Raw genomic sequence first — 18,577 nt, 5'->3', positions numbered from 1 at the left:
GTCAGAAATCAGATGCATATTTTAAAATCCTGCATCCACACCTTTGTGTTTGTCTAATAGGGAAAAAATTACCTTAACATAGCTAGGTTGGTGATTTGGTTAGCGCTAATAGTTACCATGCCAATATACATATCAGTGTATGGATGGAAAGAACATTATTCTAGTTCATTGATTCTCTAAATTCTTTATAATGTGAAATCACATTGGTATGCCAGTCCTGGAGGTTCTGAAACGCAAGCTGAACTTTATTTTAATAAATTCGGGATATGCAGATCCTGACTAGCCATTCATTTGCAAAGTTTCAAGCGTATTCAAAAAATGTATTAAAAAGTCATTTGTGGTGCACACTAACAGATATGGTTGCTCCCTGAGTTTTTTACCCAGTGTGTCTCCTCACTGCAGGTTCAGATCCAGGTCCATCAGGCCCAGGAACTGACTTTTACCAGATTCGGTGCAGTTGCATCAGTGGTATTTGGTGCTTGAAATCGTATCAACCTCTTGTCTATATTTTAGGAATAAGTAGAAGGAACGCTGCAAGAGACTCTGTAGTCTCTTGCTTTTACTCCCTCCCGTGTCCCAGATAACAGTGTTGCGTACAGAGCTTTTAGCATCACTATTATAAGTCAATGGTGCATCTTAAAAATACATTGATTGACAATATATGCAATAATCTGCCAGTCTCCTTATGTGTGAATTTCTGGTTTGCAACCAAATACTATATTTAAGCCGTTAAAATTTTCAAAGGAGGAATTCTCTGCTGTAGAGGTAAAGAGTTTGGCTGCCTTTAGATTGAGATCATCTATTTGCAAAAAAGGTGGACAAGCCACCCGGGAGGCATCAGGAAAGACTTCAGCGAGCCAGGGCGTCTCTCCTGGCTAAGTATGGGGGGCTCCTGGGATGGTCCAGTTCAACCAGCAAAACGGCACGCTGCAGTTTTACTGCTGGAATTTGAGCTGAGGCCATAAACATTGACACACAAATGACCTTAAAATCAGATACCACTGGGAGCCAAAAGAGGAGGAAAAAACCCAGAGCCCTGGTCATTAATCCCATTCACTAGGTCTGCTTAGCAGCCCTCGCTGCAGAATGAGCAGAACACTCCCTTGCATTTTTGAAGACGTGGTACTGGCCCTTACAGTTACAGAGAAAGAGGGAAAGGCAGACGGAGAGACAGAAAGACAGTCAGAAAGAAAGAACCAAAGATTTAATTAGTTGCTTACTGGAAGACAGTGGATATTTTTAAAGGAAAAAAAAAAAAGGAAACTGTACATTTTCCATTGAGATGCTAGTTATTACTTGAGGCGTGGTGATTCTAAAGTGCTGCCGTGGTGGGTTTGGTTCCCACCTAACCATCTCCAGACTCTGAGTTCCTCTGACTGACGAAGGACACTATTTACGTGCTTCGTAATATATAGGTGCTTCGGGGACGCAAACTTTTCTCAAGGGTTTTGATGGGATCACCTGTCAACACCACTAAAAGTCTGTCATTATCATATAAATGCTCCTGCGTTTGCATTTCTTGGTGCGTGTTTATTCCTCTTCTTTTCCCCTCTCCCCATTGCTGGGAATGCCCTAGGACAGCAGGGAGGACTCACTTCAAACTCAGGAAGTTAAGTCCCCAGTCTCAGGTTCTTACTCCTGTCATCTGAAAAGGCTGGGTAGATGGGAAGGGGTTCTCTAAACCCTGAAACACCTACCGGTGGGACCTGCAGGTTCTGCTCAACACGCTCTGGAGGAACCCGTGAGCAGCAGCATCTGCCTGGCTCTGAATCCTCAGCACAGCAAAACACCTATTTGCTTTGCCACACGTTGCTTACAAACCCCGTCTTCGCAGTCAGCCTTACCTGATGTTTAAAAAGGAGTTATAACGCTCATTTATCTTTTCTGGGGGGAAAAAAAAAATTCTGTTAATGCAGCCTTTGAATAAGTGCTACCCTGCTCTTTAAATGCTAAAGTTCACTAAAACTCCAGTGATTTATGTGCAGCTTTTGACTGCCAGCACCTGGCAGATGAAGAAACCTACTCAAGCTTCAGTCATAAACAGATAGCATACAATTTAATTTTAATGTGCTCGTTAGTCGTAGCACATTTCAGACATAATTGTGAACGCAACACAAAATTATAGCAAAAAGACAATTTTAATGCTGCTGTAGAAAAAAAGGTTATATGAAGAGTCATATAATGGTGCTTCATTGTCAACAACAAAACAGGGCACAGAGTGCATTACAGTGTCTGTGCTGTTTACATGCCAATATTTTATACATAGATTCTCATATGGTGTCAGCTGTCAGTTACTTCTGCAAATTAACTGCCAAAAATGGAGACGAACAGAATCACTTAGTGTGCTGGTAACCACGGGTTACCTTTCATATGCCTAAAGATAAAGCTGCAGTATGGAATCTTGGGAGAATAATTAGGCAGAACAAAACAGAAAGTTACCAATTGAAATAAAAAGGCATTCTACAATAGGAAATAACAACCAAGAGCGCTTATAAATAAGTAAAAGAGGTTATATCACAGAATGCCTCATAACTTTTTAAGCAAAGTATTACAGTACAAACATTTTAAAGGCTTTATCAATGTTTAGGAAATACAGTACAAGTTTTTCAAATAGATTTAACCCTTTGAGCACTGAGTTTATTTTGAATTTTCTCTTTTTATTTTAATTTTTTTTTTTTTTTTTTACTAATAAATACCTTTAAAAGTCATGTTGTGCAAAACAGTTAGAATGCATGCCAGGAATGCAGTCCGTGGCTTCTGTTTCTTCAGACGGTTTAAAAAAAAAGAAAAACAAAAACAAACAAATGATAGCAACACTAATAAATATGTATAATTTAAACATGAACCTCTATTAATATAGATGTACTGTATAGCAAAACAAAACAAAACATACTTTGCTTTAAGAATAATGTTTCTGAATACTTTATAAATGCTATCTGTGGTATCTTTCATCATATAATTTACAACGTTTGGATGTCAAAAGAAAAACCGTTAGATCTAAAAAAATGAAATATACACTATATATAGGTACAGTTTATACCTGGGGCTTATCAGGTACAAAACCCACTGTTGATAAAAATGCTGAAGAAAAAGAAAATGGCATTAACCACAATCACATTTTCCATAAGAGATTTTGAAATCTATACAATATATACATCTATGTTTCAATGTGAAAATTATATTTTTAAATTTCAAGGTGTGAGACACCTCTGCATAAATGGAGGTTCATATTAGTAATCGGAACTAAGCTGGTAAGGGTTTAAAAAAACCATATCCATACATTTTTACCAAATTAATGCAAAAGTGCTTCAAAGTACTCAGAGGGCTAAAGATTATAGGGTGAGAAATACCAGCACACTTAGGTCACATGAAAAAAGTGCACCAGAATTAGTTATAAATGCTTAATTAAACTGTCTGTTAATGCATGCAGCTTGATGCATCAGAGGGATGCACAGCAACTAAATCCAATTTACACAAAGTTCCAAACACTTACCACTGCATTTTAACCTTCATATTTTACCAGTAACAACAGCTGATTATGCACCTCTATTTAAACACTGTACAGTTATACAAAACAGTTCAGCCCAGAGCGACTCTGGAGTTAAAATAAGAACATGTGCCAAGAACTAAACAGTAGCTTTAAGGCGTCTTTGACAGTTTTCCTCAAAGCAAATTACAGTTATTTTAATCAAAAGCAAATGCTACTGCTTCTCTAACTCCGAAACATACAGAAGATGATCCTCTGGTGACTTCCCATGTGTTTTACTAAGATGAAGTTTAACAGCATGCTTGCTCGCAAAAGTCCTGTTACAAAGTTTGCACTGATAAGAAGTTCCGAGATCTTCCTCTGGAGAGGACGTCACCAGTTTTTCAGACGGTGACTTTGCTTGTGCTATCTGATTGTTAATCTGTTCGCTGGACAGTTTGGACAAGTCTCTTAACCTGAAACCCAGATGCGATTCAAGATGACTGATATAAGTTGAAGGAGTTCTGATCTGTGAAGCACAGTCATTACAAAAGAACACTGGGTGCCCAGTGTCCAAATTTTTAAGGAACTTAGTTCCCCCCGTCCTTCGGAGCTGGTATTTCACATTGGCTAGCCAGTGGCTAATTGTGGTCATCGAAAGTCCCGTAAACCTGGAAATGTGCATTCTTTCTTGAGGGCTCAAGTCTGACATGATGTATTTCCCCTCCGAAGTCTGCCGTAAACTAGCTGCAAACTGGGCCTGCAATATGAGCAAGTGCTGAGGGTTCCAGTTAGACTGACGTCCCTTCCTTTTCTGAGCTGGTGTACTCTCTTCTGGTTCCTCTATTGTGGTACCATCAATGTCAGATTTCTCAGATATGCTGGAAGGTGTGGAAGATTTTGATGTGTGACTTTCTGTCAGGTTCTTCAGCATATCAGATATATCTGACAAGGCATTCTCGCGTAGCGGCGAGTTTGACATGAATGACACGACTGCAGATGTCTTTGCTGTTGTCACTGTAGATGAAGAAGATGCAGAAGATGTCGATGTGGATGACAAAAGCGCTGAACCCAAAGAGCAGCTTTTGTCACTCTTGCCTTTCGTCAAATCTATGGGTTGGTCATTGTTGACATGATAAAAATAACGGTCTAAGTGGTCTGGTTTTTTGGACTGGAGAGGTGGGGTGGCCACTGCAGCCTTTTCTGCCAAACTGTTGCTCATTTTAAAAAGCATGCTCATTGGATCCAGAGCGGGCAAAGATGGCTTTGCTGCCTTCCCAAGGTGAATATTCATGACAGATTGCAGTGCACTTAATGGATTTACAAATGGCTGTTCGGGAGGGTGATCGGTAATGATAGCTGTGCTGCTACTTAAAGAACTTACAATGGACTTAACGGGCTCTTTCCCATTTTCCACAGGTTCTACAGTTGGACTATCCTTGCAACCATCTCTCTGAGGGACTGGGCTGTTCTGCTGGCTTTTGAAGCCACCATCATTGGAGGACTCCATCTTAAGGGGCTCACTGACTTCACTACTGCATGGTGAAGGCGTCGCACGCTTCATTGGAGAAAGCTTTCCTTCAGGCTCTTTCATTTTTTCCTCCACTTTAGCCACCTTCTCAGTGACTTTCTTTACCAATTCTTCCATGGCGTGAAAATTTGTTTTTGGCACAGGTGAGGTCTGACTGCTTGGCGGAGACACCAAGGGCTGGTTTTTAGTTGGTGATACTAATTCATTGTTTCCAAACATAGGTTTTAATGGTGTACTCTTCCCAGATGAACCCAATGACAGCTTCATCATATTAGGCAGCTGATAGGCAGCATGAATGCTGGGGTAGCCACCCCAGCTTGGTGTGCCATTCTGGGCTTTGTTTATAGCTGATGTAACTGTGTTTTCTAAAGACTTCAATATATCTAATCCCCCCTTAGGGCTTTCTTCTAGGTCATTTTCAGTCAAGTAATGGTATTTTGAGGAGATATCATACTTCTCCTCGTCTTCACTTGACTTTTCTTTGTCTTTCACCTTCTCATCAGCAATGCTTCTTTCTTTATCTACTTCTTTTTTTATTTCAACATTTAATTTAGGGGAAACACTAGAAGGTGTATTGGAAGGAGACGTAAAAGTGGTGGCAGCTAGTGGCACAGACTGGACTTTCTCATCTACTAAGGACGTGATTGTTGGTGTCGCTGGGGCTTCTATAATTGGCTTCCCTTTTTTCATGGCAGAGTTAGTGACTTTAATAAAATGTCCCGTCACCATCATGTGAGCCGTGAGTTCCTGCAGAGTGTCATGTGAACTTCCACACTCCATGCACTTCAGAATTTGAGATTTCCTCGCCTCAAAGTGCCAGGCATAGCTGGCACCGTTCTGGTGACCGTAGCGATTATTTGGCGTAATGTAAGGATTAGAATTCTTTTGAAGTGCATCGTTGGTATCCGAGATTGTTGCTTTTGGTGTCCCACCCGTGGAGTCTGGAGAACTTGGAAGTTCAAGCTCCAGTGATGCTTTCTTTCTACTAGCTGGGATAATTTTTGCTGCTACAGGTGTAACAGGTTCCTTCAGAGGCACTTTTTGGTAGTGTTTCGTTTTGATCATATGAACACTCAAATCCTGAAGAGATTCAAATGAATGACCACAGTACATACACTTTAATACTTTCTGGGCGTCTTCTTTCCCTTCCATTTCAAGCAAAGAACGTTTACGAGGTTTGGACCATCTTTTGGGGTTATTGTTATCAGTTTCATGGTTGTCATCTCGATAATGTCCCGTTTCATTCATGTGCACTGTTAATTCTACTAAAGTATCATAGGCAGCACTGCAGTCTTTACAGCGGAATTTACTGGCTCCAGTAAATATAGAGCCATAAAGCTTACTGCTTTGTCTGTACAATTGAACTGTGCTAAAAAGACTCGGTTCAGGAAGAATTCTGCTCTGAGAAACTTGCTGCAGTGTTTTGGCCATAGCAGTCTGGTGCCAGTCAAAGCTGCCACTTCCACAACTGCTACTGCTGCTGCTGCTACTGCTGCTGCTACCGTTGGTTTTTTCTGAAATCGGCTGGTGAAGGTTCAAATTGAGATTGGACCAGTAGGAATTGGAGAGGAAGTTATTATATACGGCTTTCATTTGTTCTAAACTATCAGATACAGTAGAGTCTTCCAGTGGTATCGAAACCTCCTTGCTCTCTTCCTCGTTTTTGATAGAGCTGCTCTCGAAGTCTGCCATGCGGTCACTCGTCTCACTGATGTGTGACTCGCTGTCCATTTCATGGCTAGAAAATTCGGCTGCTGGCGAGTTTTGGTAGCTTTGGCAGTTCTTACTGAAGTCTTTCTCTGGACATGCATATTTTGCTGAAGGCTCCCCATCAACTGCATTTTCATCAGGTTCCACATCTTCTTCCACCAGCGCTGCTGCTTTTAGTTCGTCTGAAACATAGGCTATTATGAAGAGAAGAAAATATACGTTAGTTTCTGCTGATCATACTTTCGCTTAAGCGTTTTAGCCAAAGAAGTGTACTTATTTGTAAAATTAAACAGTTAAAATTTAGTGTTTCTTCAGAGCAAGAAGAAAATCTGCTCTTCAAACATAATTTGCCACCTTATTCTTCTCAAGGGGCAACAGCTTGAAATTAAAACTAAATTTGAAATTAATGAAGCACATTCTGGAGGTGGCATTCATTTCTAAAGTAATAAATTACTTGTATCAACCTCAGAGACAGCAGTTCCTGTCTGTCAATTAATATGTCTTATGCTTCTCCTACCCCTAATGCATTTCTTAACAGACAGATTCACAATTTAAATTAAGCAAGCATTTTTTGCTCATTACAGTTTTGAGACTCGGTCTTTTATAAATATAGAATACAACAAACATCAAAAATTTCTACAAAGCAAAAAAAACCCCCGTTACAATAATGAAAAATTGAGATTTTTTTAAAGTTATCACTATTAGTCGTGTCATATTTTAGAGGAGGAGATGGTAAAAGCAGGTGATGCAACCTTTTGAAACAACTCACTGAGAGCAATTTGAGGCTATTCATTACGGGTGTAACAAATGACCCATTCACATTTAAGCATACCTTTCTCAAGAAAGGTATGTTTAAATGTTTCTCAAGAAAGCCCATGCAGAAGTATGTCAGGAGCTAGTTCAAGAAAATTGGTATGCTGTACTCATTCTTGCTGTATAAATATATACAAGACCTTCCAGTGGACCTTACAAATGTCAAAGTGTTTGCTCTTTAGACTACTTTGTCAATATTTACTCAGCATAAGCTACACGGACACCCAACAGGGATCCTGTCTTTCCCCACCCCCCTCTCAAGTAATGCAACTGGTGATGTAAATCTAAGATACTCTTCCTGAACAGGATAGTTGGCAACTGACAGTAAACACTTTTTTTTTTTTTTTTCTCCATGGTGCTTCCGTGCATATATTCTACATATACTAAGTCTACGTAAGTTTTCCCTTTAGGAAAGAAAACTATGGAAACATTAAGGGAGGGATCATTAACTGATCAAAATGATCTATTTCTATATAATGCATTAATTTACAGCTAAGCAAGAAAGCAAAGATAGAACGTGACTGTTCTGTATTAACTGGAATTTAAAATTTACTTGCAAACTCTCACAAACACAATTATAAACTTTGAAAAAAAAAAGCATTTTTCAGTAGACTGTGTGGTTGAAGATACTTGACTTTTGACCTTCTCTGCAACACATCTGGAATGTGTGGGCATCTGTATCTTAAACACATTGAATATCTATAGCTTGTTTATTCGGGCAATAGTGCAGAGAAGGTAATAGTTTACACCCCAAAAAGGCCTACTTTAAACAACAGAGTGAAAAATGTAGAACAGTATAGTAGATATCACATGGACAATATTGAACCTTGCAAACTTCTTTCAGGGAAAATATGTTTAAATGTTATCAGAAAACCACAAGAGACAAAACAACAGTTAAAGCAACAATGAAATCAGGCTTTTAGTTTCACATGGAGCACTTCTTCATTCAGGTAGGTAATATAAAATATTCACTACTGTTCTTTCACATGGATGAATGGTAGCGAATCTTCCTCCAAGCATGTAAAGTTATAATCTGATCTCTAGAACAGAAGTTAAAACTTTGAAAGCACAAATATAATACCACATAAGAGCAACACATAATAGTGATTAGATATTTCAGCTCAGATAATTTCAATGCAGAAAATTCATGCAGCAAGGGTCCTATTTTTAACATTTGGGAGAATTATGTTAAAAACTTTGTTATAAGATGTTTCAAAGATGCTGACATGAAGATCAGACTTTAACAACAAGTATATATACTTTCATGAAATACAGCTGTGCTGGTTTGCTCTATTTTATGCTTTTTCAAAATATTTTGAAAAAAATATTATTTTATGTATATTACAGTCATGTCAGCAATTTGTAGTAAGGATCAGCACCTATCCTGCAAATACTTGCAACAAAACCACTACAGAGAAGCTAACAAGGTGGATTTCATTCATTACTTTCATTCCCCTGTGGATGGTACAGATTGCTTTTCACCTTAATTATTTGTTCCATCATGTTACTGAACTCTACCTAAAGCTTTCACAAAAAACACCAAAGCAGTTCAAATTACTCTCTAAAGCTGGAAGTTTTTAAATAACTACCAATAATGTGTAAACAACTGGCTACCAACCATGCCATATCCTAATGATATGAAAGAGGAAAGATGGAAGGAAGGAACAACAGCATGAAACATATGATTTGGAAGCCAACGTACCCTTTTCATTTTCCACCTTGTGGAAACAATTTTTCTTTTACAACTCCCATTCCTTTGCCTCTGTTGTGAAACTGAGGAATAATTCCCTGTTTACAAGGCAAAGAAAATCCAAGATTACTGCCCCACTGCCTGCATTAGAAAGATCTCATTCACACCTGGGGGCTGAGATGGCACATCAAAGTGCTGTGTAAGTGTAACTGTCTTTTGCTCTTTTTGTCCACCGAGTGCTAGTGTGTGTGCCACCCATTCCTACCACCACACCACCTTCCAAAGCCCTGGGCTCCATCCCTGCACACCATGGAAAGTGCTCCTGGGGACCACTGCTCACCATCACAAACCAGGGTCATACCATCAAGCCCCAAGTTACTGTGTTTCTCTTTACATTTTTATTTCTTTTACTGCAGAAATCTTAAGAATTTTGTTTGGACTGAAACACTTGTATTGTCACAGTCACAGTTTTTTAGAGAGTGACTTTTACATTAGGGAAAACCTCCAGCATGCGGCTCATTTAAATGTAAATCTATTTACCTTTCATGCTTTCTTTGCCCTTTTCACCAACTATCAAGCATATTTGCGTGTTAACCAGGAGCTGCCTCCTCTATAGCTGTTCTCCTTCCTAAGCTCAAGTTGCGAAGCCAAGTTGTGACATCAGTCTTTGATCCAGAAATGCAGGGAAATGAAGCACAAACGACAGTACGGAATTTAACCCAGCAATCTCCAACTTTGATAAACTGACAGTTTGAACAACTCCTCCTGCTCTTTCCCCTGCTCAAAGGAGAGGAAGGATGAAACACGACATGACCCCAAACTTCCTCCACCAAAGATTTATGCAAGAGATGAGGATGCTCGAGGAAATATCCTAGCCTAAGAGTTAAAACTCCAGTTGAGGAAGGTGTTTATGCCAGTAGCTTCCAATTCTTTACAAAAGGGCTGGTCACCTCATCACTTGCCTTCAGGGCAACACAAGGCAACCCAACAAGTCCTGGACCAACCTGCAATGGCAGACTTGAGGCACTACCATACCGCTACAGGTAGCTGTAATGATGGCTGACATGTTTCCTCCTCAGAAAACCCAATTAAATTGATACCAGCATGTGGGACAGAAGAGGAGAGAGTGCTAAGGCCAACCTTCAGTCCCACGTTAGCAAGGAGTAGGGGATTCAGTGCAGGCACTGGGGAAAGGAGCCCATTTGCAACCAAGGGAAGCTCTGATCCCTCCCTGTCCCACCAGAGCTTGTTCACAACACAGAGATGATCTGAGTCTGGTGCAGTAAAGATGAAGGTAACAGCTTCACTGCAACAGAAAGAAGGACAAGTAGGGCTGTAGCAGAGAAATTTCTTGTTTGGTTTAAGCACCTACAGGAAGAGCAAAGAGACTATGAAAGCAGAGAATAAAATCAGGAGGCAATGGTAAATTTTTTTGCTGAGATTCACTGCCTGATAGAGAGACTGTTTTTAAGAAGCACTGTCTCCAGCCCATCGTTACTCAGCCGTTTCCTTCTTCTTAACAAAGAAAAAAAAAAGACTCATGGTTTGATATTTTTCAAGTATAGAGTAAATGTTTGAAACAGCAGGGCATCTCTAAAACTGTTCTTCAATGCCTTGACAGCAAAGTCTGAGGGAAAAAATAATTTTAAAAGCAATTCTAATGGCAGAAGTTAATAAGAACAAAAATGAAAGAAATTAGGTGGTTCTGGGGTTAGGTGTTTTGATTTTCCCAGAGTAAAAGAAGAAAAAAAAATTACAGTTCTCGAAAAAGTTTTTAGTTTACATCTCACAGGGCACTACAACCCACAGAAAATTGCCTGCGAGTTCAGCAATAGTGTCACTATGACATAATATTTGAAAAAAAAATGGATAGCAGTCCCTTGGTGTGGCCCTCAGTTTCTAGAGATGCGAATATCAAAGGAATTCAGAAACCTTTTGCAGGTGCAGCTACAGAGAGGTCGAGAACAGACAGTTCCCTCATTAATATTTATTATAATTATTAACTAAACTGCTAGGTAATAATGAAATTAACACATTTGATATCAAAACATAACAGTAAGCTGTGGTATAATGCGATTCATTTCCACACAAGAGGGAATTACCTTCATAACTGAGCTATGGATCATTTCTTTGCCAGTGGAAATAAATTGTGATCCATCACTGCCCCAAATGAACTACATATTGTATATACACTAATAAACTCATATACCTGGCTCTACACAGACACCAGAGATCTACTATACAAGATCAGAGAAATATCACTGCTCCCGTTTCTGCAGGCAGAGAAAGTCCCTGTGCAGCTACAACAGCCACTACCAGGCTGATGTCCTGGGCCAAACCCAGCAATTTTCTGAGGTATCCACCAGCACAACAGCTACCGGCCCGAACCCCAACTGCTACAGGTCGTCCTCAGCAGAAAAATGAAAAACATCTCATGTTTTCATCCCTTCCACAGCACCATCCACCCAGTAACGTGGTCAGACACACACCTCCTTGAGTTTGTTTGAAAATACAAAACCATACCACTAAAGCCAGACTTCACTGGTCTCCAAAAACCAATTAATTGCACAATTCTTCCCTTTTTTCCTGAAAAATGCATCCAAGACCATATATTTTGGCTTGGATCTATCCAAATATTTCATTTTGATACTTCTGAAATGTCTTGTTTTAATTATGTTTTTTTGCCAAGACTTTTACTTTAATTAGCTTAACGGGGTATATTTAAACTAGTATATAAGCTCTTTGCTTGAAGAAGTACAAAAACATTCAAATATTCTTCTCACATGAAAAAAAGAAAAGCTTAACTGAAAAGTTTATCAAAGCCATTCAGTTCCATGGAAATATTTTGGCTTTAAACCAAATAGTTTTTCATTTTAAAAATTACAACTGGTTTTATTTTTTTATTTACACATGGTTTGAAAGTATCATGTAATACTAAGAGTCACTTCCCAAACCATCTGATTTTGAGCGCATCTTGAAAAAAAAGGGTTCTCAACCCTTAAAAAACCAACTGAATGCATATACATCTCACACTTGAGGAAGAGAACAGCAGAAAGGGATTGGGAGCAGTGCTGCTCCCAGTGCTTACGGGATGAATATTGTATTCCCAATCAAAAAGAAAAAGAGAAAAAGGATCAGAAGAGATCATAAAGTGGAGCAGCGAGTACCCTGATCCCCACTGCTCCCCAAGCCAAAGGCCAGCGCAGTGTGGAGCCTTTTCCTAAGCATCATTCTGGTTCTGCTGTAAAGGTGACACTAGCCACCTAAGAAATAACCAGAATATTTAAGTCATCGATGAAGAAATCTCCAAGAGCCCCCCAGTTTTGGTGGGATCACTTGGAGCCAAGAGGGGGCACAGTCTGAACCCAAGTCAAGAGAAAGCCAAGAGAGGAACAGCCGCACGGCGAGGATTTGACTGTGCCAATGAACCTTACTCACAAAATTAATGAACAGAGGCAAGAGAAAACCAGCTCGGTGGATGAAGTCAATCAAAAGACCTAATGCAAATGAAGGCATATAAAAGAGTTATATTAGTCTGTTAGAAAACTCCCACTCCGCAGGCCTTCCACTTAAAGGAAGAAAGGCAAACATTTCACCCACAACATGAGCTATTTCTATGCCGAGACTGGCTGATAATTCACACGTAACTGAAATTGTATTTGAGACTTCACTAGTTGGCAGAGATGTTAGCATATTCCTCATTAGGCGACAGAAATGGGAGGTAGGAGTGGCTGCCCTGTTTACAAGAGTGGCAAATGACAACACTGTCTCTGAACGGGCCTGGCAGTACTGATTACCCAGCACCTTGACGGGGACATTATTCCTGTTAGAAAGGTCAAAGGTGCCGTTTCATAGAGGCAGGACTGTCTATTATGGGAGAGAAATGTTATTTCCAAGTGGAGAGGTCAGCACTTCTCTCGCACATAGGCTGAAGTCGCTGGTACCTCACACCGGAGTACGGGCCTACTGCAAGACTGATTGTTCTGCCCACTGGCAAGGTCAAGAATATTAATTTTGAACGTGTTAATGCGATGTGATGTGCACGATTAATGCTTGTTTAGCTGGAATTTTTTGTATGTTGATAAATCTGCAGTCTTTTCATGCCAGTAAGAGTGTAGCACTGCCATTGGGAATCAGCATGGATGGATGTGACCTGGCATGCCAATCTAACGGGTGGCCACCATTAGGCACTAGAAACTTTGAAGTGTACTTGTGTTTGTTCCTTCGTGAAGACACTGCAGCTGCCTGCCACAGAGAACTCAGAAATAGGCCAGAGGAAGCTAGCCAGCTGCTCTAATCCAGCATCCTGGTCTGGTATTACATTTGGAGCAACTTCAGAGAGCTCAAATCAACTGTAAGTGCTAAGAGTTGAGAATTACATGGACAAGAATACACAGTGAGGAGACGATAGCAAGAAACGAGTTTATATGTCATTAAAGTGTGGGCCATCTCAGTGCAGAACAAAGCAAGCCTACAGCAGACACCTTCTCCTCATGTCACTGTAGCCCAAACTCCCCTGGGTTTTTTTGTGTAGTTTAAAGAGGGTACAGGATCCAGGTCTTTAGATTTTAGATTTTAAAATCTTTTAGATTTTAGCCTTTACACTGCCATCTGAAAACTATCATACAGACCACCTACAAATGAAGAGAGAGAAAACATCCAAAAATTGCTAGTAATTCTGATAAGGGAGGCATTTGTTTTTCTGAAACCAAATACTGTTTAAATGTTTGTTAAATGAGAGATTCCCATGCAAACCTCACATTTATGTATTATCCCCTTCATTAAATATACACCTGAAAAAACAGTATGCCATCATATTAAATGATGGCTTAGAAACAACTTAGCACTATTGGACAGCATCTACTGAGGTGTTCAAAAGCTTCAGCAAGCGTTTTATTCTTCACAGCAACCCTGTGGAAGAAAAATCCTTATCCACAGTTTATAGCTGCAAACCTGGACATCCAAAGAAGTTAAAAATTACTTGTCTAGTGCCAGACAAGAAGACAAGTAAAGAAGCCTGTAACTCCTGTAGGCTAATATATATAATTCAGCTATTTATACAAAACATGAGAAGATGGCTTAAGTTTGTGTTTCTGTTCCTATGCTTCTTCACAGTGTGTTTATGTGAGTACAATAGAGGCGCATAATTGAAAATAATTGCCAGGTTTCAGCTTAAACAATTATTAAGGATAAAATAGCTAGTGAAATACTCACAGGTGCGTGCACTGTGCACAACCCAGAGCCTGGGGTTACAAATCTCCTCTGAGCCAAACTGCTGGGATCCCCATTAATGCTGACTGCAGACTGCCAACAAATGTCATAGAATCATAGAATCGTCTAGGTTGGAAGGGACCTTAAAGATCATCTAGTCCAACCATCAACCTAACTCTGACAAAAAAAATAAATAAGAAATAAGCAAAAAAACCCCGAAACAACAACAACAACAAAACCCCACACCACTAAACCATATTCCTGAGGACCATGACAACCCATCTTTTGAACACCTCCAGGGATGGTGCCTCAATCACTTCCCTGGGCAGCCTATTCCAATGCTGGATAACCCTTTCCGTGAAGAAATTTTTCCTAATATCCAATGGGGAAAATGGGAAAGGTTTTTGAAGTGGGAAGTATTGTCACACCTCTCCTCCAAAGAGCCTTCTGCTCCTAGCACAGAGCAGGACTTCAGGTACGCTGTGAACGCCCCTTCTACCAGAACTGCTTTGGAGATGTAACATGACAGATCATGCCTCTCTCCTCCAAACCCACACTCTGCCTTGATTTTTGCCCGGGGCCTAAACTCGCTGAATTCAACCTGCAGAGCAGGGTTTTTCTACAATCTGCTCAAATTATCCACCCGTGAGACGTAACACCACTTCCTTCTACCACCAAGAACACCACATGATCCCATCCCACTGCAGTGGGCTCTTCTCTGGGCAGGATTGTCTGAGGATCGGTCCGAGATCTGCCTCGGCTTAGAGGGTTCACCTGCCACCTTCTACAAGTTGTTTTTGACAAGAAGGGATCTGAAGGTTAAAAAAACTTCATGAGAGACCCAAGGTCTAAGTTACTCCCATGCATAATGAACAAAACCATACAGATTCTTAGACCTCCTCATGTAAAACTTGCCTTCAGACATGATTATTATACAGTTAGAAGTGAACACCATGCTTATGAGAAAATTCACAGTAGTAACAGTTCAGAGACTATGCCTGGTCAGGAAAAACAGATTTTTATGGGTTTTGTCCTAAATTTGCAGTCCCACATACACAACTGACTCCCCCAGGTACCACAGATGTAGAGAAGCTGGGGAACGGTTTATATCCCACTGTGTGTGCCCACAGTTGATGACCAGGAGCAATGCATGATCACAGTAATCAAGTAGAAGGGCTGAGAAACACATCCATGAGGCCAGACCTTGTCTTATTCTGTGGAATCAACCTCCTTCCCCCGTTTTCACTCTGAGGGAGCAGAGATTTTAACAGACCCTGTGAGCATAGGCCTGGAATTGCAGGCTGATCCTGCTAAAAGAGAAAAAGAAGGGGGAAAACACCTTCTTGGCCTTCCCTGTCACCACACAACCAACCTCTCACAAGCACCATTGGGACTAGATCAAACAGGCAAATAGGTAACAGGGACTGCAAGCACCCATTGACAATTCTCAACTGCTGCTGGGGTTGAGTCAGTTCAGGGTCTTGCTGTTCCCATTTCATCAACATTCTCCTCCCCGCTCCGCCATGTTCCTAGGGAAAGGATGCCCTTCCTCCAAGTACCCCAGAGTTACAAATGACCATCATTCGAAGGTGCACGAAGGTCCCTCACCATCCACCAGGAGGTTAAGGGGCAGCTAACCAGCCACGAAGGGGACACATCACTCACGAGCCAGGCACAAACTCTTGAACTAAACAATGCACGAGCAACCCTGCAGTCTGAAAACTTTCACATAAACTTAACAACTACAATTAGTACGTGCATTAGTAACAGAAAAAAAAAAAAAAAACCAAACACCTACATTTGCTGTATAAATTATTCACCACGAATAAATGTGATACAGTCTAAGAAAAAAGTGGTTTTCCATTGGTTTCCAAGACAGTTGCTTGGTGTGAAGGACTACAGACTGGTTAGGGTTCCCCACTCCATGCAAGCACATACTACAGTGGAAATAAATGTTCATAAGCAGAGAAAACACCTTCATATAGGCTTTCACCCCAATTTTGATTTGGGAGGTAAACTGCTTTTCAGACTATGGAGAATTTTTTTTAAGCAGAGAATTACAATTTTCTCAAATGGACAAAAAAATGTATTTATCAGAATCCTGAAAGAACAAAAATATTGGTTTGGCTTGTTGTTTGTGTTTTGGTTTTGATTTGTTTTTTGTGTTTTTTTTAAATGAAAGTCACTCTCAACATCCTCTTAAGAGGAAGCCAAATTCTCTGTATGAATTGGTACTAAAACACACAGTGACACAATCTCTGCTTGACATCGGCATTTGGGTGGCATCTTTTAATCACTGAAAAGCACACAGGGCATTCAGCAAACTAATACAAGATTCACAGCCAACTCCAGGATAAGCAGGCATGAGCATAAAAGTTCTCAATATGGCTCTAATAGCTCTTAATTATTATAATCCTTCACTGAGCAAACAGATGTTGTAAGGGAACTTTAGTTTCTTCAAATGCAGTAATCAAACCATTCTGCTTCTGCCCTGCCTCTTTTCAGTAAAATGCTTTGTATAGTGGAGTGGAAATAGCAAATGTAGTGACAAAATGACCGTTTAATTGTCACTGAAATCTGTTTCTGAACAAAACTGATGTTGTCATTTCTCTTTATACATATTCCTCAGAGTCTTCTGATTGCAGTTTAGCATTTCTTAGACCAAGAAAAAAAAATCCTACACCTTACTTCCTGTAATCTTCCCACATGTTTGGTTACTCCTAATCTGTCCATGTGTTACAGTAACCAGAACACTGGCTTTGTATTTGTTTTTAACCATACTGATATTAACATGCATCTCTGGAGCTGAAGCCTTCATTGTAAAGTTTTTAAAAATCAAGTTTTCTCCTAAAATGCTTCAATATATTACACTGAGTCATTCTACTTGGAGATTATTTTTTTTTTTGTAAATGATCATGACTACTTACAAGATTCAAAAAGTACCAAAAGACCTTCAACCTGATCCTTCATTTTTCTTGCAGACTTGAAATTCCCATTGAAGTCCTTTATACAGTAGCTTCAATAGCTATTTTGGCTGCAATGCCTCCTTACAATAAACTCTATACAACTGTATGAATAGTATAGTAGAAATCCAAATGATTTCAATCACAATTTCAGCTATTGTGAACTTGTACTTATAATGAAGTTTCTCCATGAAAAAAAGGAGCTCACTGTGGGCCAACAAACCTTTGTGGCCTTTCACAGTTTTTATTCAGCCCTCATTTAAAAAAAAAAAAAACAACTATTGACTGCAATATGAATCTTAGGACTTGGAGAAAGCAGAGATTCTAAGGATTACCTCTACGAGATGCTCCCAGCTGGTTTTGTATGTATAGCAAAAAAGAAGCACTGAATATTCATTTCACTCATTTGCTAACTATACTAATATACGCTTTTGTAAATGAGTCTCTATCTAGCACCAGCTATTGAACTGAAGGGTGTTTGAATAGGTGGGTTTTGCTATAATACCACACTAAGATAATGTGCTGGAAACAAATGGTTCACTGATTCCTGAATAGAAAATTTGCTGGAAAACCCTGAGAACTAGAAGATGAGGGGGAGGGGATTAAAATGTCGCTTCAGAGCCACCAACCAAACTCTTGTCATTTTTAAAAGATGTTCCTGTGGCACAATATGAATAGTTTATAGCCATGATTGTGAACATTCAATGTCATATAAGAAAAGACACTTGTCAAGAGCCTTTCCCTTACAAGCACCCTCATCATGACCTGTGTTAATGAAGTTAATTGAATTTAAGATCAATAATGGTTAATTATTGCAATTTGACATTCTGAGATAAATGGCTTTAAGACAGAGAAATGTGTGTGTATGTGAATTCTCTCCAAAGAAGGTGAACACATTACAGCCTAAGAGGGATCACACAGTCCTTCCATTGATCCTGGTACAATCTGATCGACCTAATCCTCTGATGAATGTGGGCTTTTCACAGCTACAAGTAAATGTTCTACAAGACTACTCTAACCCTTGTCACTGACCAAATCTATATGAGCTGTACACTAGAAATCTATTGAGATAGATTAAAGAACTGCTGTAGAAACAAGAGATGCTTCAATAAAGATGAAGGTTTATTATATTGACTATTAACGTTACACACAGTATGTAATTATGAATGCTTATGGATCATAAGAGTTTAATT

The 18,577-nt window shown here is 39.7% G+C and overlaps 1 protein-coding gene across 2 annotated transcripts in view; it reads right to left on the bottom strand.

Annotated features, from left to right (window-relative positions):
- Positions 1-2,119: 2,119 nt before the first annotated feature.
- The window catches only part of TSHZ3 (teashirt zinc finger homeobox 3), a 64,477-nt gene continuing 48,019 nt past the window's right edge, over positions 2,120-18,577 (bottom strand). For both annotated transcript variants that reach the window (XM_014942589.1, XM_014942590.1), the window contains exon 2: positions 2,120-6,901. In XM_014942589.1, coding sequence (XP_014798075.1) covers positions 3,702-6,901 — 3,200 coding nt within the window. In that variant the 3' untranslated portion in view covers positions 2,120-3,701. The remainder of the gene's footprint in view (positions 6,902-18,577) is intronic.

Source organism: Calidris pugnax, unplaced genomic scaffold (genome assembly GCF_001431845.1).
Source record: "Calidris pugnax isolate Ruff unplaced genomic scaffold, ASM143184v1 scaffold28, whole genome shotgun sequence".
Classification (NCBI taxonomy): domain Eukaryota; kingdom Metazoa; phylum Chordata; class Aves; order Charadriiformes; family Scolopacidae; genus Calidris; species Calidris pugnax.
The sequence above is the reverse complement of the archived record's forward strand: the minus strand, read 5'-3'. Positions and strand labels throughout refer to the sequence as shown.